Source organism: Antennarius striatus, chromosome 19 (assembly GCF_040054535.1).
Source record: "Antennarius striatus isolate MH-2024 chromosome 19, ASM4005453v1, whole genome shotgun sequence".
In the NCBI taxonomy this organism is placed as follows: domain Eukaryota; kingdom Metazoa; phylum Chordata; class Actinopteri; order Lophiiformes; family Antennariidae; genus Antennarius; species Antennarius striatus.
In genome coordinates this window covers 877,686-902,956 of record NC_090794.1, presented here as the reverse complement: position 1 = coordinate 902,956, position 25,271 = coordinate 877,686, and the positions used below count along the sequence as shown (strand labels likewise).

The 25,271-nt window shown below is 49.7% G+C and overlaps 4 protein-coding genes and 3 long non-coding RNA genes across 19 annotated transcripts; 4 read left to right on the top strand and 3 right to left on the bottom strand.

The window, feature by feature from the left end:
* Positions 1-453: 453 nt before the first annotated feature.
* On the bottom strand, positions 454-6,515 carry myh6 (myosin, heavy chain 6, cardiac muscle, alpha). Its single transcript, XM_068342021.1, has 2 exons — positions 640-6,515; positions 454-559 (listed from the first exon to the last, which is right to left on the bottom strand). Exon 1 carries the CDS (start codon positions 6,462-6,464, stop codon positions 660-662), a length of 5,805 nt encoding a protein of 1,934 aa, XP_068198122.1. The 5' UTR covers positions 6,465-6,515; the 3' UTR covers positions 454-559; positions 640-659.
* Positions 6,516-6,529: 14 nt separating this feature from the next.
* LOC137613126 (uncharacterized) lies at positions 6,530-8,281 on the top strand. Its single transcript, XR_011038916.1, has 3 exons — positions 6,530-6,768; positions 6,891-7,402; positions 8,226-8,281. It is a non-coding gene; the product is annotated as an uncharacterized lncRNA (long non-coding RNA).
* Positions 7,626-14,428, bottom strand: pak6b (p21 protein (Cdc42/Rac)-activated kinase 6b). Of its 4 annotated transcripts, none has more exons than XM_068342005.1 (9): positions 13,941-14,428; positions 11,799-12,041; positions 10,455-11,009; positions 9,914-10,381; positions 9,698-9,831; positions 9,492-9,618; positions 9,223-9,348; positions 9,008-9,142; positions 7,626-8,935 (listed from the first exon to the last, which is right to left on the bottom strand). In XM_068342005.1, the coding sequence occupies exons 2-9, from the start codon at positions 11,997-11,999 to the stop codon at positions 8,768-8,770; spliced, it is 1,914 nt and encodes a 637-aa protein (XP_068198106.1). In that variant the 5' UTR covers positions 12,000-12,041; positions 13,941-14,428; the 3' UTR covers positions 7,626-8,767. The 4 variants fall into 4 exon arrangements, with proteins under 4 accessions (XP_068198106.1, XP_068198107.1, XP_068198105.1 ...); XM_068342006.1 differs by lacking the exon at positions 13,941-14,428 and adding an exon at positions 13,118-13,134; XM_068342004.1 differs by lacking the exon at positions 13,941-14,428 and having other exon boundaries at positions 11,799-12,107.
* Positions 8,795-11,805, top strand: LOC137613125 (uncharacterized). The gene is made up of 3 exons (XR_011038915.1): positions 8,795-8,955; positions 9,050-9,190; positions 11,653-11,805. It is a non-coding gene; the product is annotated as an uncharacterized lncRNA (long non-coding RNA).
* On the top strand, positions 11,982-17,674 carry LOC137613124 (uncharacterized). 2 transcript variants are annotated; one of them, XR_011038914.1, is made up of 4 exons: positions 11,982-12,116; positions 13,212-13,951; positions 14,468-14,619; positions 17,472-17,674. It is a non-coding gene; the product is annotated as an uncharacterized lncRNA (long non-coding RNA). The 2 variants fall into 2 exon arrangements; XR_011038913.1 differs by having other exon boundaries at positions 13,212-13,957.
* bub1ba (BUB1 mitotic checkpoint serine/threonine kinase Ba) lies at positions 15,102-19,204 on the bottom strand. 7 transcript variants are annotated; one of them, XM_068342012.1, is made up of 9 exons: positions 19,077-19,204; positions 17,666-17,726; positions 17,390-17,580; positions 16,809-17,222; positions 16,486-16,632; positions 16,285-16,379; positions 16,025-16,180; positions 15,660-15,944; positions 15,102-15,584 (listed from the first exon to the last, which is right to left on the bottom strand). In XM_068342012.1, exons 2-9 carry the CDS (start codon positions 17,710-17,712, stop codon positions 15,198-15,200), a joined length of 1,722 nt encoding a protein of 573 aa, XP_068198113.1. In that variant the 5' UTR covers positions 17,713-17,726; positions 19,077-19,204; the 3' UTR covers positions 15,102-15,197. The 7 variants fall into 7 exon arrangements, with proteins under 7 accessions (XP_068198113.1, XP_068198112.1, XP_068198114.1 ...); XM_068342011.1 differs by lacking the exon at positions 19,077-19,204 and adding an exon at positions 18,217-18,341; XM_068342013.1 differs by lacking the exon at positions 19,077-19,204 and adding an exon at positions 18,114-18,207.
* A 59-nt stretch (positions 19,205-19,263) lies between these two features.
* On the top strand, positions 19,264-24,760 carry LOC137613121 (kunitz-type protease inhibitor 1-like). Of its 3 annotated transcripts, XM_068342019.1 has the most exons (10): positions 19,264-19,711; positions 20,020-20,180; positions 20,316-20,457; positions 21,203-21,373; positions 22,060-22,095; positions 22,224-22,352; positions 22,436-22,486; positions 22,579-22,749; positions 23,056-23,118; positions 23,194-24,755. In XM_068342019.1, exons 1-10 carry the CDS (start codon positions 19,267-19,269, stop codon positions 23,370-23,372), a joined length of 1,548 nt encoding a protein of 515 aa, XP_068198120.1. In that variant the 5' UTR covers positions 19,264-19,266; the 3' UTR covers positions 23,373-24,755. The 3 variants fall into 3 exon arrangements, with proteins under 3 accessions (XP_068198120.1, XP_068198118.1, XP_068198117.1); XM_068342017.1 differs by having other exon boundaries at positions 22,063-22,095; positions 23,056-24,760; XM_068342016.1 differs by having other exon boundaries at positions 23,056-24,759.
* Positions 24,761-25,271: the final 511 nt, after the last annotated feature.

Genomic DNA, 25,271 nt, shown 5'->3' with positions numbered 1-25,271 from the left:
AGAAAAAAGGATGAACAAGAATGAATAAACAGCACATACTGATTTTATTTCAGGACAGTTTCTGATCTCATGCAGCTCAATATTGACTGCGTCGCATTCAAAATTTCAGTTAAATTCATTTTTGGGATAAATTTATTCTTTGCTTTTCATAAAACTTGAATCTGAGTTCAGGAATTTGAAAGATGAATTTCAATTAAGATGAATTAAAACATCAGATAAAACAACGAAAACAAAGTCAGTACATTTGACCGATTTGCGTATCAGAAGATTTAAAAAGCAAATCGGAATTCTCTCATGAAATAATAAACCAACAAAAATTGTCCAAATGTTACCCTTCATAGACTTATCGTAGAAAGAGACAATAAAAATCAATGTTTGGTGAATTTTTTTTGTGTAAAGAGAAAAACAAATCTAAACTGAAAACGTGACTTCAATTCTAAATGTTAATAATCCACACAACTAACTATTAATATCGATGAGATGACATATCTGTTTCTGGCTGATCGCTGATTCCACTTTGATGTCAAACTCCGCCCCGGTCACCCGGCAACTGGAACACCTACCAATCAAAAGAGAGTAGTGATAATGAGACTAGAAGACCTCTAGAGCCCCAAAGCCAACAGCAGATCGCTGACCCACCTGTCCTTCTGACGGTCTTCTCAATCGTCCAGGCCTTTCTTGGAGGATCCGTCCCTGGTCTTTGCCCTCAGCTTGTTCACCTGGGACTCGGCAATGTCCGCCCTCTCCTCCGCCTCCTCCAGCTCATGCTGAAGCTTCCGGAATTTGGCCATGTTGTTGTTTGCCGCCTCTTCGGCCTCCTCAGCTGTGTGTTTGTAGGACTTGACCTTCAGCTGTAGCTTGTCCACCAGGTCCTGGAGGCGAGCCATGTTCTTGCGGTCTTCCTCCGTCTGGTAGGTGAGCTCCTTGATGCGCCGTTCGTACTTGCGAATCCCCTTGATGGACTCGGTGCCCCTCCTTTGCTCTGCCTCCAGTTCGTTCTCCAAGTCTTTGATACGAGCCTCAAGCTTCTGGAGCTGCTTCTTGCCGCCCTTCATGGCGATCTGCTCGGCCTCGTCCAGACGGTGCTGCAGGTCCTTGATGGTCTGCTCCATGTTCTTCTTCATGCGCTCCAGATGGGCGCTGGTGTCTTGCTCCTTCTTCAGCTCCTCAGCCATCATGGCTGCATCTGTGATGGCCTTCTTTGCCTTCTCCTCGGCATTGCGGCTCTCCTGTATGGCCTCCTCGATCTCATTCTGCAGGTGCAGGAGGTCCGCCTCGTGCTTCTTCTTCTGGTTAATCAGGCTGGTGTTTTGGGAGTGCAGGAGTTGCATGCGCTCCGTGGCGTCGGTCAGCTCTTGTTCGGCCAGTTTCCGACTTCTTTCCGTCTGCTCGAGGGCGGCCCTCACCTCCTCCAATTCCGCCTGGATCAGGTTGTGTCTCCGTTCCAGAAGAGCCACGTTCTCCCTCAGGTCATCGTTGCCGTGTTGGGCATCATCGAGCTGCAGCTGAGCATCTTTCAGGAATGCCTGGAGGCTCTTCAGCTGTTTTTGGGCATCGGCCGCCTGCCGGTTGGCTTTGCCGAGCTGGATCTCCATCTCATTGAGGTCACCGTCCATCTTCTTCTTCACCCTCAGGGCCTCATTCCGGCTCCTGGTTTCAGATTCCAACGAGGTCTGAAGCGACTCAAGCATCCGCTGGTAATTCCTCTTTGCCTGCTCCATTTCCTCGTCCTTCTCAGCTACCTTGCGCTCCATGTCCGCTTTCACTTGGTTGAACTCAAGCTGGGCTCGGAGGATCTTGCTCTCCTCGTGCTCCAGAGAACCTTCTGCCTCCTCCAATGCCGACTGGAGCTCTGCCTTTTCTTGCTCGAGCTGCTTCCGGATCTTCTCCAGTTCGTGAGCGCTCCTACCACCCTCCCCCAGCTGGTCGGTGAGGTCTGAGATCTCCTCTTGGAGGTTCTTGTTCTCTCTCTTCATCGTCTCCAGCTGATCCAGGGACTCCTCGTACGCGTTCTTAAGTTTGAAGAGCTCGGTGCTCAGAGACCGAGCCTCCTTCTGAGAGGCCTCCAGCTCACATTGGGACTCCTCAAACTTTTGCTTCCACTCTGCCATGACCTTGTCAAAGACTCTTTGCTTCTTGTCCAGCGCTGCAGATGCCGCATTGGATCTCTCCAGGTCCAGCATCAGGTCTTCAATCTCATTTTGGAGGCGGTGTTTTGTCTTCTCCAGGGATGAACACTTGGCGTTCACTGCCTCAATGGCCTCCTCGGCCTCCTGCAGTCTCTGAACCAGTTTCTTCTTTGCTTCTTCCAGTTCCTCTGTTCTTTGAATTCCATCGGTTTCGTATTTCGTCCTCCATGCCGCCACTTCTGTGTTGGACTTTGACAGAGCTCTTTGCAGCTCTGCCTTCGCCTCTTGCTCTTCCTCAAACTGTTCTCGGAGCAGATCGCAATCGTGACGAGCTGATTGTACAGCGTGGGCGAGGGCATTCTTTGCCTTGACTTCTTCTTCCAGCTGCCTACGTAGGTCCTCTACCTGCTGGTTGTAGGAGTTCTTCCCTCTGGTTAGCTGTGATATCAGACAGTCTTTCTCCTCCAGCTGCCGCCCAAACTCACCGTTTTCCGTGAGGAGTTTGGCCCGTTGGGTCGTCAGGTCATTGATGGTTCGCTGAGCTTCTTCGTTTTTGTTCTTGTACTCATTCATGTTGTCTTCCATGGAACGACACATCTTCTCCATGTTGGACTTGACCTTCACCACACTTTCCATGCTGGAAGACAAGTCATCCAGCTCCAGCTTCAGCTCGCTCTTTTCTTTCTCCAGCCTCTGCTTCACACGCTGGAGGTTATCAATCTGTTCTCCCAGTTCAGCAACGCTGTCAGCATGCTTTTTTCTCAAGGAGGCAGCGATGGACTCGTGTTGGAGGGTCGATTCCTCCAGTTCCCTCCGCAGCTTCTGAAATTCAGCATCTCTCTTTTTGTTCAACTCCACCTGTGCTGATGTTGCTCCACCTGCTTCCTCCAGGCGCTCGCTGATGTCCTCCAGCTCACGGGAAAGATCCGAGCGTTGCTTCTCAACTTTTGCCCTGGCTGCCCGTTCAGCATCCAGTTCCTCTTCTAGTTCTTCGATTCTTGCCTGGCTTTCTTTCAGCTTCTTCTGGAGCTGAACTGAAGCAACCTGCTCATCTTCTAGCTTTGAATTTATTTGCGCAACCTCAAAGTCTTTCTTCTTCAGTTTTTCCTCCAGTTGCTGCTTGTCATTCTCCAAGTCCATCAAACTTTCCTGGGTCAGTTTCAGGTCACCTTCGAGCTTCCTCTTTGAGCGCTCAAGATCCATCCTGACTTTCTTCTCTTGCTCCAACGAACCCTCCAAATCATCCACCTGCTGTTCCAGCTTAGCTTTAGCCTTCGTCAAGCTGTTGGCTTTGTCTTCTTCGCTCTGGAGATCGTCCAGTGTCTGCTGGTGAGCCTCTTGCAGTGCCCTTTTCTCTTTGGTTAGCTTCATGATGTTTTCATCCTGGGAAGCCATCTCCTCTGTCAGGTTCTTTACCTTATTTTCTGTCGCATGTTTCTCCTTCTCAACTTTAGCTAAAGTCAGCTCCAGATCATCGATATCTTTCTTCAGCTCAGAGCATTCGTCCTCCAGCTTCCGTTTCTTCGCAGTGAGATCAGCGTTCAGCTCCTCCTCATCCTCCACTCTTTCTGTCATCTCTTTCAGCTTGGCCTCCAGAAGAATCTTGCTCTTTATCAGCTGTTCGCAGCGTTCCTCAGCATCTGTCAGCGTGTCCTGTTCTGACTGGATTTGCAGAGTCAAATCATTCTTCTCTTGGAGAAGACTCACTATTTTCTCCTCAAGTTCCTTCCGCCTGGTTTCAGATTTATCCAGAGCCTCCTTCAGCTTTTTGAACTCATCCTTCATGTTGGCCATCTCCTTCTCAGCCTCTGCGCTCTTCAGGAGAGGTTTGATCTTGAAGAAGAGCTTCATCCAGGGCCAGTTCTTCACACCTAGAAAAGAGCGAAGGTTCCACTGGATGACCATCAGGGCATCTCTGCGTTCCACAAGTTTAGCAAACTGGGCCCTCATGAGGATTGCCCGAGCATTAGCCTGGATCCTGGTGATGATTCGAGACAGTTGCTCGTCTCGCATTTCCTCCAACGTGCCCAATAGCCCGGCCTTAAAGAACACTTTTGTGTGGCCAAACTTGTACTGAGTATGGTCGATGTCCAGGGATCCCAGTAGCTTTTCGGCGCTCTTCTTGCAATCGATGAACTGGCCTTCAGGGATAGCCGAGGCATTCAGTATCCTGTAGCGCTGTTTGAAGTCGCCATAGAGCACCCTGTTTGGGAAACCCTTCCTGCAGATTCGAATACCCTCCAGGACGCCGTTACAGCGCAGCTGGTGCATCACCAGACAGTTGTCCATGGCCCCGGGAGTCTTTCTCTCGTTCGGAATCAGACAACGCACAAAGTGAGGATGTGTGGTCTTCAGATTGGTCATCAACTTGTTCAGATTTTCCCTGTGAAGTGCGGACACGGTCTGGAACGAGGATCCCTTCTTTTTAGATCCTTTGCCACTTCCTTTGTCTCCCCCATCGGATCCAGAATAGCTCAAGAAAAGAAGACTGAGAAGTTTCAGGGAGGATTTCTGGTAAAGACCGGCCACAGTTTCGTTCAGGGGGTCTTTGTTTTTCACCAGCCAGTTGGAGATGTTGTAGTCCACTGTACCTGCATAGTGAACCAGGGCAAAGTGCGCCTCTGCTTTCCCCTTTGCAGCTCTTGGCTTTTCAAACATCTTGTTCTTGCCCAAATGATTATCATAGAGCTTGGACTTAAAGGTCTGATCACTGGCTTTGGGAAACATGCATTCCTCCTCCAGAATTGACAGGATCCCCAGGGGCTTCTCAATGAGGTCAATGCAAGCTTGTAAGTCCATCCCGAAATCAATGAACTCCCAGTCAATACCTTCTTTTTTGTACTCTTCTTGCTCCAGTACAAACATGTGGTGATTGAAGAACTGCTGCAGTTTCTCGTTGGTGTAGTTGATGCACAGCTGCTCAAAAGTGTTGTAATCAAAGATCTCAAATCCAGCAATGTCCAGCACTCCAATGAAATACTGCCGGTGCTGTTTGGTGTCCAGGGAATGGTTGATTCTCACCACCATCCAGTTGAACATCTTTTCGTACACTGACTTAGCCAGAGCACCGATGGCGTAGTAGACTTGATCCACACTTTGGCCTTTGGTGACGTATTCGTTTCCTACCTTCACCCTGGGGTGACACAACCCTTTGATGAGGTCAGCGGAGTTCAGCCCCATCAGGTAGGCGGATTTATCCGCCGCCTCCGTTCCGTCGGGTTCTGCCTGCTCTTCACGCTGCTTCTGTTTAAACTTCATGTTGCCGTAATGCATGATGGCTCCTGTGAGCTTGTAGACGCCCATCTTCTCATCTGCCGTGAAGCCCAGTACGTCAAAGGCACTATCGGTGGCCATCAGCTCCTCCGAGTCGTTAATGGAAGGGACGGATACCTCTCCTTGGGAGATGTAGGAGTAGTCATAGGGGTTGTTGGTGACCAGCAGCATGTCCAGCAGCTCTGGCTTCTGATTGGACAGGATCTGGTAGAAGATGTGATAGTTTCTCTCAGCCTTGAGCTGAAAAGTGACGCGAGACTTCTCCAGCAGGTACGTCTCAATGTCCGCAGAAGACAACTTGCCGCTTGTCCCAAAATGAATTCTGATGAACTTGCCAAAACGGGATGAGTTGTCGTTCCTCAATGTTTTTGCGTTGCCAAAGGCCTCCAACGCAGGGTTGGCCTGAATGATTTGATCCTCCAGGGTCCCCTTGTTGGCGTCCTTCCTGCCTCCACCGCCGACAGCAGCAATGCTGGCGAAATACTGGATGACTCTCTTGGTGTTCACGGTCTTCCCGGCTCCGGATTCTCCGGTGATGAGGACCGACTGGTTCTCCCTGTCCGTCAGCATGTACTGGTAGGCGTTATCAGAGATGGAGAAGATGTGAGGGGGAGCCTCGGTTCGCTTCTTCCCCCGGTAGGCCGCCACCACTTCAGCGTCATAAACAGGAAGCCACTTGTAGGGGTTGACGGTGACGCAGAAGAGCCCAGAATACGTGTAGATCATCCAGGCAGCGTAACGCTCTTTGAGGTTGAACAGCACGGCGGGTTCATGGAGGAACGTGAACATGGCCATATCTTCGATTTTATCGAATTTGGGCGGGTTCTGAGGGTGGACATCCGAGTCCTTGACGGTTACGGTCGTCCCATCCTCTTTCTTGACCGTCACCATCCCTCCATCTTTGCTTTGGATTTGTCCCTTTGTGTATTCGACCTTGTCGTCGACCACAAAGCATTCAATCTTGATATCAAACGGTCTGGTCTGAGCTTCCAGGCGCTCCTTGTCCGACTTCCTCAGGTAAGGAGCCGCCTTTCCAAATTCGGCCATCAGAGAGTCACCCATAGTCGAGGAGGAAGTTCGCGGTGGACGAGTCGTCTCTGGTGGCTCTGAAGCAGAAGTCTGACTCTTTATAAAGGCTCCCTGTGGACCAAATTAGGAGATAACTACTCAGAAGATAAAACCAAACACTAAATTTGTCCCAGGAGGGCAGTTTCATGACCTTTGGCTGTTAATGTCCATTTTAGGAAACGTACTGTTGAAGGACTTATCTACCCACGGATAAGAACACCTGACGCCTCTCCGTGTGGACTCTTCTTCTGCATGCTAACAGTTAACACCGGTACAAGTTCACCCGACATTTATGCCGGTAAGTAATTCTTTAACGCTGCTTAAAAGTAAAAGAACGACATAATTATAAATAAGGTAAAATTTTATATAATTCTATGTAACATTTTACTCCATATTTCTAACTTTGACTCAATTATTCAGTCCAAAATAGGCTCATGTTGTCAAGACCAGCCACCTTCAGAACTGAAGAAGCCTCTTGGATGAGAGGAGAAACGTCTTCAACAAACTTTCCTAAAGTCCAGTGGATTGATTTTAACAGCGTTGGATTTGTTTCCCGTCGTTTTTTTTCACAATACTGTTTCATATTGACTATATTTAAGGATAATTCCTTTTTTTTAATCATTAAATTATTGTTTTTTCACCATCCAGCAGTTTAAATCACTACAGTTTTCAGTCAGGAAGTTAATTGTAAGCTCGGATTCTTGTGTTGCAGGAAGATCTCTGAAGACGTGGATCAGTGGTTTGGCTGTGATGTGATGAAGAGTGTGGTCTGACGGGTTGGAGTGTTCGTCTCTTTATCTCTGACAGTCCAGAATCATCAGCCTCCAAAATAGAAACCAGAGACGCTGGAACTCGATTTTATCTCCGGACGAACGTCCAGAGTCAGAGGTTCTGACTGGGTTCACTGGAAAACTGGATTCTGATGCTTTGTGGTGAACACGCACACACACACACACACACACACACACACACACACACACACACACACACACACACACACACACACACACACACACACACACACACACACACACACACACACACACACACACACACACACACACACACATATTTTCCTGTTAGGGGAAACAAAGAAATAATTGCAATTCATTTCAATGGGATTAATTTATTTTTTTATTTAAAAAGTTTTTTTTTTTGTTTAGAAAAAATAAAGCATCAAAACTTCACAGTGACATTTATATTTTACTTTGGCACCAATAATATATGTTTATAATGTTTTCTGTACAAACTTATTGCACAAAGTCGAACACAGTCTGACTCAACATTGGAGAAAACGACTCACTATTTACATTTGTGTTTTATAAAAGGACAAATAAGAACTTTTGAACATGTGCAAAGTTTTGTTTTATGTTAAAAATGTGCAGGTTTTCCAAAAATACATTCACTTCGTTCATTTAAAACAAGCAAACAGGAAAACAAAAGGTTTTTAACATTCAGCATCAAAACAACAAAACACAGAACAAAACACAACATTTTTAATTTTAAATTAAAATTAAAAATTAAAAAGATTTTTAACATTCATCATCAAAACAACAAAATACGACAAAACAACAAAACAAAACACAAAAAAACGACAAAAAAAACAAAAACAAAAAACAACAAAACACAAAAGAATACGACAAAACAGAACCTGCGTCATGCTAACAGATTTGTTGAGCAAACAAATTAAAAACCATCTTAAAGTGACCAGATTAAATAAAATACTTGTTTGTTTCTATTATATTTTTCTCCCAGGTTGGGGGTTAATTGTCACGGCGACTGGCAAGCTAACTGCTAACAAGTTACCCAGGTGTGAACATGCTAATTCTAGCCAGATGTTTTTTCTATTTTTGTTTCTTTTCTTTCATTCAATAGAGACTCTGCAAAGGATGGCGCTAATGGGTTAGCTCGTGGCTAACAGGACAAATTTGTTCAGGGGTTAATGTGTTGCCTCGGTAACACAAAGGAACCTGAAATGTTAACATATTAATGTTGGAAACTACAGTACAGGAAGTCAAAGGTTTAACTGTGGATGAATTAGCTTTAGCTTCTGCTACGTGTTAGCAGAACAGCTAAGACGGCTAATGTTAGCATCTTTTATCGTTGGGCTCCTCTCGTCTTTAGAAAACTTGTCGGACTGATGGAATGAACTTTTGGCGGTAAAGCGAATCCCAACCAACGTCCAATCACCTCCGTGCGTTCAGGCTGCATCCTGTGGGGGGGGGGGGGCAGCAGACTTCTCAAGCAACCAATGGTGACCTGAGGGCTCAGGTGCGCTTCAGGTGCGCTTCAGGCGCTCAGCAGAGCGACATCCGTTTGCGGTGCTGCTCCACCAGCGGCACCAGGCAGCGCGGCGTCCCGGCCTGCAGCAGGAAGGGGTGCTCCAGCAGCGCGGCGGCGGTGGAGCGCCGCTTGGTGTCGCGCGTTAGCATGCAGCCCAGGAAGTCCTTCAACACCGGAGACACCTGAGTGCAGATGAAAGCAGGTGGGTTAGCGTTAGCGGCGGAGCGTCCTCAGCTACGTGGACGTGGTCTGACCCGTTGGGGGTTCTTGACGCTCGGCGCCTTCTCGTCTCTCAGCTTCTTCATGGCGGCGATGGGCGTGTCGCTGAAGTACGGCGGTTCGCCGTCCACCATCTCCACCACCATGATGCCCAGAGACCAGATGTCCACCTGGAGGACGCAGGATGTAGCTACCAGCCAAGCTAACACGCTAACAAGGTAAGCTAACATGTTGGGGTTGGGGTTCTTACCTCCGTCCCGTACGGGATCTTGGAGATCACCTCAGGAGCCATCCAATAGGGCGTCCCGACTAGAGACTTCCTCTTTGGGACGTCTTTACTGATCTGAGCGCAGAAACCGAAGTCTGACAGTTTGATCTGCGGCGGAGAGACGAGGTCATGTGATCGCTAAACGTGCATCAACTCGTTTTTGCTTCGGGCGCTTCGCTCAAAACGTTCCGAACAAACGAGGAGACCTGGAACCGAGTCTTTCCTCGGAAGTGGCGTCCGGCGCCCCTTACCCGCCCGTCCAGCGTCAGCAGGATGGAGTCGCTCTTGATGTCCCGGTGGATGACCCCCTGGGCGTGAAGGTACGCCAGCGCCCGCAGGACGCCCTCGCAAACCGTGGCGATCTGCTCCTCGTTCAACCTGAGCAACACCCAAACGCCAGTCAGACACCAACCGACCGCCCCCCGAGCCGACGGGCGCCGTCGACTTCCCCGCTCACCTGGTTTCGCTGACGATGTGGGTGAGAGCGCCGCCCTGCAGGTACTCCATGATCACCCAGAGTTCCTCCTCCACCTGAGCGCTGCGGTACATCTCCACCACGTTCTGGTGCCGGTAGTCCCTCATGATCACCACCTGGGGGAGACAGGTGGACGGTTGAGGGGCGTGACGCGGCGATGGCCGGCGGCCGCCGCTCCGGTGTCGGTGGGCGCCGTACCTCGTTGAACAGCAGCTCCCGGCGCTGTTGCTTCCTCAGGTCCATCATCTTCACCGCCACCTGGCGCCCGGTGTGCCTCTCGCGGGCGATGCAGACCACGCCCGTGGACCCCTCCCCGATCTTCACGAAGTTCTCCAGGGTGGTCCGCGGGTCTCCCGGGTCCACCACCATCTGCAGCGCCGCCTTGAACTGCTCGTGGGTCACCTTGCCGCTCCCGTCGGGTACCGTCTGCTGGGCGGCGGAGGAGGAGGGGCAGTGGTGGGGGGACGGGTGACCCGGGGACCCCGTGGGGGAGGGGCGACGCGAGGGGCCGTTCTGGTTCGGGGGAGTCGGCGCTTTGGGAGGGAGTCCGGCGTTGAAGCTGGACGACGGGCGGAGCGGGCGTTGAGGTAGACCCCGACCCGTCATGATGGGGCTGCTGGTGCTGTTGGGCGGGGGCAGCAGGAGCGGCGAGGACGGCGAGGACATCTGGGGAAGAATCGGACAACGCCGTGAGTTAAACGCTCGCAAGTCTTCACGCCCGGAAGCCACGCCGCCTGACCTTGACGTCGTAGGCGGAGTGCGGTCTCTTGGAGGTCGCCAGGAGGTCGGGCAGGTGGGCGGCGGCGTGCGGGGGCCTCAGGTTGGCTCGGCTGTTGAACTCCACCATCCTCACGTTATACTGACAGGAAGACGGCCTCTGCTTTAGTCCCGCCCCCTCGCTTCGGGCGTAGCATCCACCCGCGGGACTCGCAACCGTCCTCTGGGGCGTCCTGGATGGGGAAGGCGCCACTCTAGGCACCGCCCCCACCTCGCAGATGGACTTGGCCCTCTGCAGCGACCCGTTCAGTTTGGGGCTGCCGCTCTCGCTGCGAACCTGTCGCATCCGGTCCTGCCGGTGGGCGGGGCTCCCGACCGTTTGGCGGTTGAGCTCCTCGTACGCGTACGACTCGTCCTCCACCAGCTCGCCCAGCCGGCCCAGCGATTGGGCGCGTTTCCGCGCCGACAGGCTGCTGCGGCGCAGGGAGTTGGAGCTGGTGACGGACAGGCGGCTCATCTCGGCGATGGCGTGCGAGATGTAGTCGCCGTGGCCGATGGCGCTGCCGCGGACGATCGGCTGCGGGGAAAAAACAGTCGTGGGTCATCCAGATGATGTCACAATGATGTAATTGTGACATCATCTGCTTCCTGTGGCGGGTTGAACGAGTCGTGTTTCACCAATACCCATTCTTACAGTTTCGGGGTCACGGGGGTTGCTGGTGCCAATCCCAGAAGCGTAAAACATCGAAATTTAAATTTAAAGTTTAATTCCTTGGATGAAAAAAATTCAGTGACAAACAGTTTATCTGGATTAAATCTAAACTTGAACTCTGAACTGTTTTTGAGGTCATGTGACTGAAACACCTGAACGCACCTGCATGGAAACATCAGCTCAGGTTTCATTTGAACGTCACACGAACTTGACATTTACAGAGGACCATGAACGCACCGCCAGCAGCTTCTGTGTCGCACGGAGGTTTAGCCGCTACGCTAACCCTCAAGACACTAGAACTAGCATTAGCACTTTATGCTAATGCTACTTTAGACTCCTTAGAAACTACAATCCTCTGATGCATAAGGAAGTGCTTCAAACTTGTATTTGACCTTTGACCTTTCAGGAATTTGTCGCACGTGCGCCTTTGTTTTCGTCGTTGACGCCACTTCCTGTTGGCTGGCGTTGTTTCACGCTGAACAAACAAACCTGTTTGTTGTGTTTTCAGTCACATGACTCATACTGATGCTTTCTGACGCCTGATTGGACGACGAAACCGGCGACTCCGGCGTGACCCGACATGAAAACGGATCCGGAGGGTTTAGAACCCAAACGTGAATGCGACGCCGTTACCGCGACGACCTCCCTGCTCACCTTCTTCAGCTCCACCTCCGTGATCCTGGAAGGGTCCACCAGGGGGCGTGGCCTGCGCAGGTTGTCGATGACGCTCTGCCATTGCGGCGGCAGACCCACGTAGCGTCCCGTGTCGGCGTCGAACGAGGTGTGAACCCTGTGCTGGAAGTCCTGCGGCGGCGAGATCTCCGGCCTCCGCTTCTTCTTCCTGCGGCGGAACATCGTCACGGCGACGCAGAGGCAACAGCTACCGGACGGTGAGACCTGAGGGAAACAACAGGAAGTGGGCTCAGCGCCGGACGGACGCCGCCGCCGGTTGGGTAGAGACATGATGGAAAGGCGAGTCGCACAAACACACACTCAACACACACTCAACATATCGGTAAAACTGGAAGCGTCTCTTCCTGATCTCAGGGAGCTCACCTGAGTCACATGACCTCCTGATCGACCAAACCGCCCAAACAGCCCAGGTGAGAACTCACCTGGGCTGACTTACTGCAAGAGTCGACTCTTTGAAAACGACAGCGGAAATAAATATTGAGCGGGAAAATTTGAAAGTTATTAATTTTAAATTGAATTAACAAAATTCTATTTAAAATTTAATTTAAAAGAAGAATAAAAGAATTTAATTTAAAAGAAGAAGAAATTTTAATTTAATTTAGAATTTGTTTATTTCATTTAATTTAAAATTTAATTCAATTTTAAATTTAATTCAATTTAATTTAAATTAAGAATTTAATTTAAAAGAAGAAGAAAAAAGAATAATTAAATTAATTTAAAAGAAGAATCGAGAAAAGTTTAAGAAAAAATTGTATTTTTTTTTCAATTATTTTGTTATTATCTCCGAACCTTTATTTTGAAAATCAGATTTTGATTGTGATCTGGATCTGATGACATCACCAGAAGATCCAGATCATATGGTGTATCTGGGATCAAATGGGAGCCGAATCGGATTCATGAATCCAGTTTGTATCAACTTTATTGGCAACGTCCTCGTAGCATCATGCTAACGTTTGTTTCTTGTTGGTTCTGTTAGCTTGGGAGTTTTAGTTTAGCGGTAATGTATTCTGTGTTAGCAGCCGGCCCGGCCCCTTTAAGAAGGTGGTCATGTGACCGAGGCAAGCATCTCCACAAATGTCATGAGTGACTCATAGACAGAGAGGAGGAGAGAATCCATCATTTAAAACAATCAGATCAGAAAGAAAACAACCATTAGCAACCATTAGCAGCTGTTAGCTGCCGTTAGCACCGTTAGCATCCATTAGCAGCTAACTCAAAGAAGAAGCAAACCAAATCAAAATCCTTGTCATCTGATTGAAGTGGGAATTCCTGGAATTTACATCCTCCTCCTCTTCCTCTTCCTCCTCTTCCTCCTCTTGCTCCTCTTCCTCTTCCTCCTCTTCCTCCTCTTCCTCCTCCGTCCTGTTTGTCCAGGGAGCTCAGTGGAGGATGTGTCTCCAAGGAGACGGTCATGTGACAGGAAACAGCTGGTCCGGCGTTGGGATGTTTGCGTAGGGAGGGTGAACCGGGTCCACGCTGTCCAGCTGTGGTTGAATCCCAGCCAATCAGGGAGCAGCATTGCGGCCCCTCCCCCTGCAGGTCGCCTGCAGGCTGGGCGGAGCAGAAACCGGGATTCAAACAAACAACCTGCTTTCAGATCCACCGTCCTTCCTCTCCTGGCCCCGCCTCTTCCTGTTCGCCCCGGTGATCCGAGCGGAGTCGGGTTCTCCCTGGGGGGTCGGTCCAGGTGTGATGGGGGCGTGACCTGCATACCTGAGGCATCAAACCGACGCCCTCATGAGCAGACAGCACCCCCCCAGCCTGAAACAACAACGGGGACTCGTTCCGACACGTCACCGGACGCCGCGAAAGCATCAGAGTCACGTGACCACGCCCAGACGGCGCCGCAGACGGCGTGATGCCTTCAGGGACCCCCCCCCCGACCCACTGACCCGGGATCGGTTCACACCAGAAAACACCTCCATTCACACGGGATCGGGTTCCCGTTCCCGGACGCGGCGTCGGGTGTCCGCTACTCCGGTTTCCTGCGTGTCCCTGAACGCAGCATCGCTCTCCACTGGCTGGACGTGAACTCAACGTGCGGAACACAAGAACAGCTGTGATTGGTCGGGACGGGGGGAGAGCAGAGTGAGGGACACTCACCTGTCCTGCAGGTAAAGGTGGGTCCAGGTGTTTAGGGGTCCAGGGGGGTCCAGGTGGGTCCAGGTGTTCCTCCTGCTGCCGTTCTCCCCGTCGGACTCTCCCTCTCTGCTGTCTTATCTCCTCCCCCCTTCCCTCCCTCTCCCTCTCTCTCCCGCCCCCTCCCCCCGCTCTCACCTGGTTTCAGACACGTGGGCGGAGCCTCGCCTTTATTTGGTCGCTCACAGCTGAGAGCGAATCGCTCCATTAGAATCAGACATGGATGAATGATGAAGATAAATGTTGATTCTGAATTTCTGTGAAAAGGTTGTTTTTCTGACAGGAAGTGTTTCCGACGGCGACGCGAAAAACAAACGAGAAAAACTTGTCAAATCAAACCCAGAGGGTTTTTCTTATTATTATAATTATCATAATAGCTGTTAATTAATATTAATTCATGTTAATTACTGCTGAGGCGTCAGAAATGAATTCTCTTCTGTTTGTCTCGTCTGTTAAACCTATGTTTTAAACTTTCATTGATTATTGATCAGTGAACAGAAACTCCTCAAACTGTTGCGACTCAGAGACAAAGGAGCGCTGGAGCCTCTCGTCTCTGCAGGCCGAGACACGCCTCGCCCCCCAACCCCCACACCCCCGGGCGCCGGTGACTCACCCGACAGGGCGACGCCCTCCTGCGATGAAGGTTTGATGTTTGAAACGTTTCATCTGTTCTTTAAAAAAACAAGAAAATGATTCAAACTTAGAAAATCTGAATTGAGATGTTTTAGAATTTTTTTCTAAATTCCACTAATTTTTTTGCAGAAATTTCGGGGTTCCGTTAAATCGAGGTTTTGGGGGGTGGGGGATGGAACCCGTCACGCCGCCGTGCTAATCCGCTCACATGACGTTCTGTCACGTGTTAGCCACTCCCACTCACCCAGATCCCTTCAGGCGTCTTCGGTTTTCCAGTTTCATTTCCTGTTAGCTCCAAAAACCAAATTATTTTTAAGGTAATTTACATTTAATTTTAAAAAATTAGAATTTTTAGGCAAAAGTTATAAAAATATTCCAAGAATATTTATAGTCACCATCGAGTCACTGTTTTTATGTTTACTGACTGATCAGCTGTCGTTGATTAATGAGGCAGAAGCAGTAAAAACACAACTTTATTAATTTATGAACAGGCACAAACGAGGACGACCGAACGGCGTCACTGGTAGAGTTCCCCCAGCTGCTCCTTCAGCTCCAGCAGGACGGACGACGGCGAGCGCCGCCCGGCGTTCAGCAACGCCCGGAAGAACCTCCTCCATCCCCGCGAGAAAACGTCACTGTGGAGACACGAGGAGTCAGACCGCGGCAGAACCGGACCCAACGTGATCCAACCGGACCCAACGTGATCCAACCGGATCCAACCGGACCCAACGTGATCCAACCGGACCCAACGTGACCCAACCGGATCCAACCAGACCCAACCGGATCCACCTGGGTCCAACTGGATCCAATCGCCTTCAGAACAAACAGGAAACAGGAAGTTTGGGGGCTGTACCGGCATTTGTCTGCGCTGAAAAGTTCAGCCGTCCATTCGCCGTCGTCGCCGTCTCTGATGATGACCATCCTCTCATTGGTCAGGAGGAGGTGAACCGCTTCGGCCACGCCCACCAGGTCCACCTGACGGAGGGAAACAAGGGGGAGGAGTCAGGAGCGCGGCGACACCCTCGTCGGATGCGGTGTGTTGGGTCGTACCAGCTCCGGCGGGCCGTCCGGCTGGAGGACCCCCAGGCGGACGTACTCCCGCGCCGACGGGACCCCCCCGACCGCGGCGACGTCCCGCTGGAGCTCCAGGTCCAACGAGGACGACCAGTCCGCCGGGAAGCAGTCGGACCCCCCCGGGGCCCAGGTGAGGGCGCCGTGCTGCAGCGCGGCGTGGACCAGCCCGCAGGCGTGCAGCGCCAACGTCAGGTCCAGGAGTCCGGCGGCGTGGCGTCCGACCAGCGCCACGTCGGGGGGGACAGCACCCCCCGTCGGCTCCTGACACCCAAACACACCTGTTCAGCTCGGAACCACGTCTGGAAACCGTTGAGGGTGGGGGGCAGGGGGCGGGGACTCACGGTGAACTTGAGGTGGCGTGTGGGCGCGGCGTAGACGGTGACGCACCCGTCCAGGAACAGGAAGCAGCTGATCCGGGGGAGGGGCCCGGCGGACGGCGAGGACAACTTCAGGCGCCGGAACTGATGGAAGTCCCAGGGGACGCGGCGGCTGTCCACCTGCAGAGGGGGACAGGCGTCGCCACGGCGACCTCCCGCTGTGACATCACTCGATAAAAACGCTGGCTAGCCCCGCCCACAGGGGGAGGAGGGCGTCGGCCTACCTTCACGCGAACGTGGACGTCGTCCGCCGCTCCGGCGTAGACAGAAAAACCGTCTCCAGCCGCGACCCTGGAGCGGATGAAATAAGCCACACCCCCTGGTGGACACCACCCCCCACAATCAATAATCAATACCTGTGATTTGTTCAGACTCAGGTGACGCTCGGGTCAGCAAAGGGTTAAAGGAAGTAGAACGGGCGTTACCCAGCTGCAGGAAGCTGTCCGTCTCCACGGGAGGAAGTGGGCGGGGCTCCGAGTGGAGGTCTGCAGAGGAAGTGATGTCACAGAGGGCCAGCAGCCGCTGGCGGACATCGGGGTCACAGGGATCTGGTGGGGGGCCAGCAGGGGGCGCTGGAACGATAAAGACAGGAAGCAGGAAGTGACCTTGTGTCGCTACGGCAACCTGCGTCTTCCTCTGGTGTGGCCCCGCCCACTAGCGGTTGGGAAACCAATCAGTGAGCGTTTAGCTGTTAGTATCTACCCTCGCCAGGGGGAGGGACTTCCTGTCTGAACGAGGCCCGCCTCACCAGGTGAAGGGGCGTGGTCCATCTCCTCCAGCTCCTCCCCCAGAGAGGTGAGGGAGGGGGCCTCCACGCTGGACTCCTCGATGGGACTCAGCGTGTTTTTGCTTTGAGGGGCGGCGTGGGGGCGGGACTCCATCGCAGTCTGGGCGTGGTCTGTGGCCCCGCCCAAGGACTCATCGTATATCTGGAAGGGGGGGGTAGCTGGGGCGCAGTCACTGATGTGAGGGGCGGGGTCTTCAAAAAACACCTGCAGGAGGAGGGGGAGGGGTTTAAGGGCAGCAGAACGCGGTGAGTTCAGGGTCATCCTGTAGATCTGAGTTCCCACCCTCTGAGAGCTCCTCAGACGTAAAAGTTTGGTTTTCTCCTCCAACTCCAGACTCAACCGCTCCTCCACCGCCGTCAGACGCCTGAGCGTCTCTACAGGAAGCACAAAGAACCGTCGGTCCACGGGGCAGTGAAGGCAGCATGGGGTCAGTGAAGGCAGCATGGGGTCAGTGAAGGCATCATGGGGTCAGTGAAGGCAGCATGGGGTCAGTGAAGGCAGCATGGGGTCAGTGAAGGCGTCCTGCGGTCAGTGAACTCACCATCCAGCTGCTCCTGGTTCTGCTGCTTGTATTTTTGGGCTCTCAGCTCCTCGAAGCTGAACTCCGTTCTTCCTCTCATCAGCAGCTCTTTGCAGTAGGCGCTCGTCTGATTGGCCCCGCCCTCCTCCTCCTGAAGCCCCGCCCCTCTGCTTAGGCGTGTCTGTGATGGTGACTCGCCCTGACCTTTTGACCTGCCACAGGTTGGGAGTGTGTGTGTAGTTAGTCTTCACGCACGCATCACATGACCTGCTGTGAACCAATAGCAGTGCGTCTTACTGTGTGTCTGCAGACGACCCCCCCGGCATCAGCAGCCCCTCATCCATCACTGGACCTGGTTCTAAAGGACCAATCAGAACACACCGATCAGTCTGAAGCAGCCAATCATCAGAGACAATCACGTCACGATCAATAACCATCAATAAACTATTGCCTTACATTAATCCTGTTTTATTTATATATGTTTACATGTACTGTATATTTATATTGTTATTATGTTTATATCATTACTGTTGTTGGTGCTAAAGCTAAAGCTCCACAGGCGAAGTTAATTCCACCACATGACTGAAAATAAATATAAATATAAATATAAATAAACATCTTTTACCAACAAAGATTTAATATTGTATCCGGATGAAGTTAACTTTCTGTTCCAAACCGATCTGAAGAAAATGTGACGTAGAAACCAAACAACCGCACAGTTTAGCTAATGAAGCTGTTAGCTCACCTTTATATTTATATTAAACATCCTTTAAGGCTCGCTGGTAATATTTTTACCTTTTTCTTTACAATCGATCGATTTAAAGTGAAAAAAAAAGTGGTTTTCTTACTTTAAAGCGCAATAAAGTCCCAGAAAAACACAACAGAAAATCCACCGGAGTCAAATTCGGTTTCAAACTTCCTGCAATAGTTCTGATTGGTCGGCTGGCGATGATGTAGGCAACGTCACTTCCTGTATGGAATGGACGCTGTATTAGCGCCCCTGGTGGTTGAAGAGGGAACCGCTTGAAGTTTGACAGTAAAAAGGACAACGATCAAAATAATTAAAACCTGAAACTTTTATTTTACAATTAATGATCTTGTTTTGATTACGTTGTTTTTCTTTTGTATTTATTTTATCTTATTTACGTCCTAACGCTAATTTTCCTGTAAAACATCCAAACATTTAGTGTATTTATGATACTTAATTTAATCTTTTTTTATAAGTGCCTCGACTTTTACTTTATCTGCTTTATAATTAAATGAAGAATGAAACAAATGTTAAAAAAACTAATACAGCACACAAAATACTTTCAGTGTGTATTTTAAAAAGTGTTAAATAGACAATGTTTCCCATACCTTCCCAGATACCATTAAAATATCAATACACAAGTATAAATAATTATTCGAATTTTATATTTACAACCTGAACACTTTCATAAATATGTGTTTCTTTTACTTATATAATGTGGTGTTTTATTTTACTGTCTGGGTGCACATGAGAACACACATTTTTATTTTAAAAGTGTTTTTATTGTCATAAATGACAGTGTTTTTATGTCACGTGTAAAAACATGGCAGAACGATCCAAACCGCTTTTATGTTCCGGTGGCGACACACCTGAGTGACGTCAGCGCGACGACGGACTAATAATTGGTCTGTTGGGGGCGTGTCTTCCTGTACTTCCTGTATGTGAGCAGGTGAGACATACCTGAGGAGGCAGAGGAACAACAGGGCAGACGCGGGTCAGGCTGACCGACGTTACTTCTCACAATCTACCGGTTTAATCACCGAGCGAACCGGGAGGCGCGTCCGATTCCTCCTGCTGACGGGGGGAACTTCCAGAAGCGGCGCGGTAAGACGCGTCAAACGCTTTCCTCCAGCTCCTCTCACCTTTGACAATGCATCCATCCTCCTCGCCCTTCCTCCTGCCGCCTCTCCTCCTCCTCCTCCTCTTGCCGCTCACGCCGCCCACCGGCGCGGCGGTGGACATGGAGTGCGGCGCCGCGTTCCGCCCCGGGCGGGAGAACTTCGTGCTGGACACGGAGGACGCGGTGAACGAGGGAGCGGTGCTATTGGCCACCGCCTACGTGCGCTCCGCGGAGGCGTGCGAGCGCGCATGCTGCGAGAACCCGCGCTGTAACCTGGCGCTGCTGGAGCCGCGCGGCGCGGCGGCAGGAGCGGCAGGAGCGGCAGGAGCGGCAGGAGCGGAAAACCGCACATGCGTCCAGTTCAGCTGCGTCCACAGGAACCGCTTCGTGTGTCGGTTCGTGGTCAAAACCGGATACCGGAGCTACATCAGAGAGTCCGTGTTCATGAAACACCTGCAGGGGCCACAGGGGTCAGGTGAGACCCCCCACCTCCTGATTGATTGATTACTGATCAGTGATTGGATCAATAATTTAAATCTTAATTTAAACTTTAATTCTTTGTTGTTTTTAACAAGTGATGATCAATTTATCATAGGCACTGTCTCCTTTATGTCACATTCTGATCGGATCAATAACCGTATGGATCAGGAAGGCCGACCGGTTCCCCGGGATGAGCCCTGATTGGCTGACCCTCACCATGTGACCATCAGAACCCGGGTCATGTCGGTTTCTGTTCTGTCTCTGACGTCCTGATGAACTTGTGGTGATGTCGTTGCGGTCCAGGTGAGCAGGCTCCGCCCATCGCCATCGCGGGCCATGATGTCGTCGTCCAGCCGGGGCAGGCGGTGACACTCAACGGGATCGAGAGCCTGGCGCTGGGCCAGGCCCAGATCACGGCGTACCGGTGGGCTCAGCTGAGCGGGAACACCAGCGCAACCATGGAGGTGAGGACACGCCCCCCAGGGGGCGGGGCTTAACACAGGTAGAGGGAATGTATGTCTCAAAAAAATGAGATCATCTTGGGTTTCCTCTGACCTCCGTCTGTGTCGATAAAGTTTTCTTTAAATGTGGTTCTTCAGGAGACCGACCTACCTGACCAGGTGCGACTGTCACACCTGCTGCCCGGCTCCTACGTGTTCCAGCTGACCGTCACCGACTCCAACGACCAATCAGACGACACCAAAGTCAACGCCCTGGTGCTCAGCCCCGAGCTGTCCAGCCGTGAGTGCTCATGGGAAACGTAGTCCATAAGCGGAGCTATATTAACGGTTTATTAAGGGGTTAAACTGTCTTATTGATGGGTTATCGTCAAACTGATCAGATTTATTGGTGCATTTACTGATCGTCCATCACGTGATCGATCGACCGTTAGAACCAGACGAGTGTTTCAGCGCCGAGTGACGAGAATTTGTGTTGGTGTTTTTCTCCCTGATGATCCACACCTCAAACTGGTCAGACTGGAATACCCGTCTCACACACACACACACACACACACACACACACACACACACACACACACACACACACACACACACACACACACACACACACACACACACACACACACACACACAGCGAGGCCCTCAGGGTTTGTGAATGTTCTCAAAGTCCAACAGTCGTTGATCTGACATCAGTTCCAGGCTGTAAAACCACACCTGACCCTCCGCCGGTACCTGAACACTAAACACCGCCGGTTACCATGGTAACCAGACACACCCCGCACCCAGTGTTAATGTTTACATCATCACACACACACACACACACACACACACACACACATCTGCAGTGACATCATGTGACGGCTGGGCGGGCTCAGAGGCGTGTTCAGCGTGCTTATTGTGTTGTTTAGCATGTTGTTTAGCGTGTTGTTTAGCATGTTGTTTAGCGTGTTGTTTAGCATGTTGTTTAGCGTGTTGTTTAGCATGTTGTTTAGCGTGTTGTTTAGCGTGTTGTGCTCCCTGTCCAGTGTACTGCCGGGCGCCGCTGAAGGTGGGGCCGTGCCGCGCCTCCTTCCCCCGCTGGTACTACGACGTGGAGACGGAGACGTGTCAGCACTTCCTGTTCGGGGGCTGCAAACCCAACAAGAACAACTTCCTGTCTGAGGAGGAGTGTCGGATGGCGTGCGGCGGCGTCACGGGTGGGCAGTACACACACATAGTACACACACATAGTACACATAGTACACACACATAGTACACACACATAGTACACACACACATAGTACACACACACACATAGTACACACACACACTTAGTACACACACGCATAGTACACACATACATAGTACACATACATAGTACACATAGTACACACACACACATAGTACACTCACACACACATAGTACACATACACTTAGTACACACACACATAGTACACATAGTACACACACACACACACACATAGTACACATACATAGTACACATAGTACACACACACACACATAGTACACGTAGTACACACACACACACATAGTACACATACATAGTACACATACATAGTACACATACATAGTACACATAGCACACATAGTACACACACACACACAGTACATAGTACACACACACACATAGTACACACACACATAGTACACATACATAGTACACATAGTACACATACATAGTACGCACACACAGTACGCACACACACACACACACAGTACACACACACACACACACAGTACACACACACACAGTACGCACACACACACACACACAGTACACACACACACACACAGTACACACACACACACACACACACACACACACACACACACACACACACACACTGGTCTCCCTGTGATGTGTGTGTTTTTTCTTCTCAGCAGCAGCACTGAGGAGCATCCCCCCGCCCGCTGGTGGTCAGTTCCACAATGCATTTCTGTTCATCTGCCACATGTTTAGGGTGTGTGGGATTCACTCGTGTGTGTGTGTGTGTGTGTGTGTGTGTGTGTGTGTGTGTGTGTGTGTGTGTGTGTGTGTGTGTCAGAGGTGTGCGGGTGGGCGTGTCCTCCCGGTCAGCTGATCTGCGGCAGCGGCTGCTGTCTGGACCGGAGCCTGGAGTGTGACGGCGTGTCTCACTGCAGCGACGGGTCGGACGAGGACCACTGCACCAAACGTGAGTCGCACGCCGTCGTCATGACGACACGCACCATACCAACACAACCCTCCAGCGGTGACCTTCCTCCTCCTCTTCCTCAGTGAACAAGACCTTCAACCGGCTGCTGAACATCGACGTCAACCTGAGGAAAGGTGTGGAGACTCCTCCCACCAGAGCTGAACGCTAACTCAATGCTACCTCAGTGCTATCAGGCTACATGCTAACAATGTTCCCGCCCCCCCAGCTCAGTGCTCAGAGCCCCCCTACACGGGACCGTGCCGGGCGAGCCTCAACCACTGGTACTACAACCCCATGAACAGGAAGTGCCACGCCTTCACCTACGGCGGTTGCCGCGGAAACGCAAACAACTTTGACACGGAGGAGAAGTGCAACGGCGCGTGTGACGGCGTCACGGGTACGAGTCACACGTGTGGATCAGCTGATCAGCAGGTTTCAACCAGAGCAGAGGAGCGATCTGATTGGACGGTTGATCGGCCAATCAGATCATGAAGGACTAGCATGTAGGGCTAGCATGTAGGACTAGCGTGTAGGACTAGCGTGTAGAACTAGTGTGTAGGACTGAGGAGTGTACTGCCAGGTGCCGCTGAAGGTAGGACTAGCGTGTAGGACTAGCATGTAGGACTAGCGTGTAGGACTAGCGTGTAGGACTAGCGTGTAGGACTAGCGTGTAGGGCTAACACATGTTTTCGTGTCTCTGCAGAAGAAAACGTGTTCTTCAAAGGTCTGTTTGAACGTTTTGAGAAAGAAGAAGAAAGTGACTCAGGTAAAAAAATAAAAACGAACCAATCAGAGCTGCTGACGCCACACACAGGAAGTGACCTCACCCTCTTCCTGTCAGGTAACATCGCGCTGGCGGTGCTGCTGTCGGTGGCCATCTTGGCGCTGCTGGCGATCCTCACCTACTGCTTCCTGAAGTCCAGGAAGGATCGCCATCGACCCGTCAGCGCCGGCCCCCCCCACGAGACGCTGCCGGAGCAGGACGTGCTCGTCTACAACACCACCACCAAACCCATATGACGTCATCGCCAGCATCACCACGGTCGCCATGGCGACGCCATAAACACTCTGATAGACCTTCAGGCTGTTTGTTTTGTTTCAGCTTCCTGTTTTCCTCTGCGTTCTGCTCAGATGTTAGCATCTGGGGAATTTATGCTAACACCTAAAAGTTCACCTAATCTGAAATTATCTGAACTTAACTTGAACTTAATCCTGAACTTTAGCCTAGCATTATCCAACAACAAATCTTCACTTCATCCCAAATTACATCCTAATTTCTTCAGTCACCATCGCGTCAAGACTTCGATCTTAAAAAATTCCCATCAGCCTTAGTGTTTCGTTGCTATCTTGTTAACATTAGCATGCTAACATTCCGCGTTTAGCGGTTGCAACTAAACAAACTTTCAACATGTTTTTACTGGTTTAGAGTTTAGCAGCTAAACCCGCCAACAAGGAAATAATTTAAGAATATAAAACATTGAATGTTGAATAACACCAAGAAAGTGATTGAGTTTTTGTTGGAGATTCCTGAATTCCTTTCTCATGATTTTTTGTTTCTTGTTGTCATTCCTGCAATGCATTGTGGGATTTTTCCGGCGTTGAGTCCGACGCTTCTTTACTGCAGTAGTATTTTAGAGAACCTGATTCATATTGAGGTTTCACACATCCTAGAAAAGTACCGTAGAATACTGTTTTAGCGTGCTAACTAGCATGTAGCCTTTGTTACCATTGTAGCATGGCGGTGTTAGCATTTAGCTCAAGGAAATCATTTTTCTTTTCCTGACTTTTTGATTCAGTTTAATTTTAGTTTCTTCTCCTCCACGTCAGCAAAAAAAAATTTTTTTTATCAATTATGATGAAAAATTCATAAAATAAAAATAAGCCATGTTGAATATTTTTTAAATGTATGTTTTTGTTCATTTTGTGTCTTCAGAGAGTTGTGGGTTCCGTTGCGCACATTGTGTTTAATGTATTTATGAATTTTGCGTGTTTGGGTTTCGTTCAGATTTTAAATGACAAACGTTTGTTTTCAGCTGCTCAAATGTAAATATGAAGTTATTTGTGTTGGAATCATTTTTATATCTGCTTCTTTGTTTAAAAAGTTTTTGATCTTTTTCAATAAAACTACTGAAGGGGGAGGAAAAAGACGTCGTCTTGTTTTTTATATCATATATTTCCGGTAGGAGAACCTGGGATTTGTTCTGGAGTGAAGCGACATTCCAGTTCGTTTGTTCTCCAACAGGCTGGAACTTGTCGTCTGAACTGTTCTTCAAACCGGTTTTGTGTTGACTGGTTTTTTTTACAGTAACTGTTTCAAATCCATCAATCACTTTCACATTCTTCTTTCTTCCCTCCATATTTTCCTCCCCTTTGTATTCAAGTTGATTTATTTCACTTTAATTCAGATTAATCCGAAGTGCTGTTGTCTTTATGTCCAGCAGGGGGAGACAGTTTTTAATACGACTATCGCTTTGTTTAAAAATGAATAAATGTTATTTTATTATTTTTGTTGTTGTTGTTATTATTATTATATTATGATATTATTTAACATGTCAACATTTTTGTATTGAAATAATCCCAGAAAGCAGATCCATAATCTGATCTGTACATTTACTCACGTATATAATTAGTGTTTTTACTAAATATTTTATTCACGAAATTGCATTAAATTTTTTCAATTAAATTCAATTAAATTTGTTTTTTCAGTTCACTACATTTATTTAAAATTTAGTTTTTAAATCAAGTTTGAGTTAGGAAAATGTGGAGACTTTTAAAATTAGTTCTCATTAAACTGACAAACACATCTGAGATGTAATGATTTATGATATAGAAAAACAATAATCAGAAAATTAAACAGTTTGGACTTTTTTAAATTTTCATGACAAAGTGATTGACTTGAAATTTGAACATCTGTCAGCA

What these genes read in the sequence shown, in the direction of transcription:
- myh6 (XM_068342021.1), bottom strand. Translation starts at nt 6,464, where the DNA reads ATGGGTGACTCTCTGATGGCCGAATTTGGAAAGGCGGCTCCTTACCTG.
- pak6b (XM_068342004.1), bottom strand. Translation starts at nt 12,107, where the DNA reads ATGTCTCTACCCAACCGGCGGCGGCGTCCGTCCGGCGCTGAGCCCACT. An exon ending in CGGAGGTGGAGCTGAAGAAG is followed by an intron (nt 11,010 to 11,798) that starts GTGAGCAGGGAG and finishes TTTTCCCCGCAG; the next exon opens with CCGATCGTCCGCGGCAGCGC. An exon ending in ACTCCGCCTACGACGTCAAG is followed by an intron (nt 10,382 to 10,454) that starts GTCAGGCGGCGT and finishes ATTCTTCCCCAG; the next exon opens with ATGTCCTCGCCGTCCTCGCC.
- bub1ba (XM_068342009.1), bottom strand. Translation starts at nt 17,805, where the DNA reads ATGGTTATTGATCGTGACGTGATTGTCTCTGATGATTGGCTGCTTCAG. An exon ending in GGGTCGTCTGCAGACACACA is followed by an intron (nt 17,581 to 17,665) that starts GTAAGACGCACT and finishes AACCTGTGGCAG; the next exon opens with GTCAAAAGGTCAGGGCGAGT. An exon ending in CGGACGGCCCGCCGGAGCTG is followed by an intron (nt 15,585 to 15,659) that starts GTACGACCCAAC and finishes TCCCTCCGTCAG; the next exon opens with GTGGACCTGGTGGGCGTGGC.
- LOC137613121 (XM_068342016.1), top strand. Translation starts at nt 19,267, where the DNA reads ATGCATCCATCCTCCTCGCCCTTCCTCCTGCCGCCTCTCCTCCTCCTC. An exon ending in ACACCAGCGCAACCATGGAG is followed by an intron (nt 20,181 to 20,315) that starts GTGAGGACACGC and finishes GTGGTTCTTCAG; the next exon opens with GAGACCGACCTACCTGACCA. An exon ending in CGCGTGTGACGGCGTCACGG is followed by an intron (nt 22,750 to 23,055) that starts GTACGAGTCACA and finishes GTGTCTCTGCAG; the next exon opens with AAGAAAACGTGTTCTTCAAA.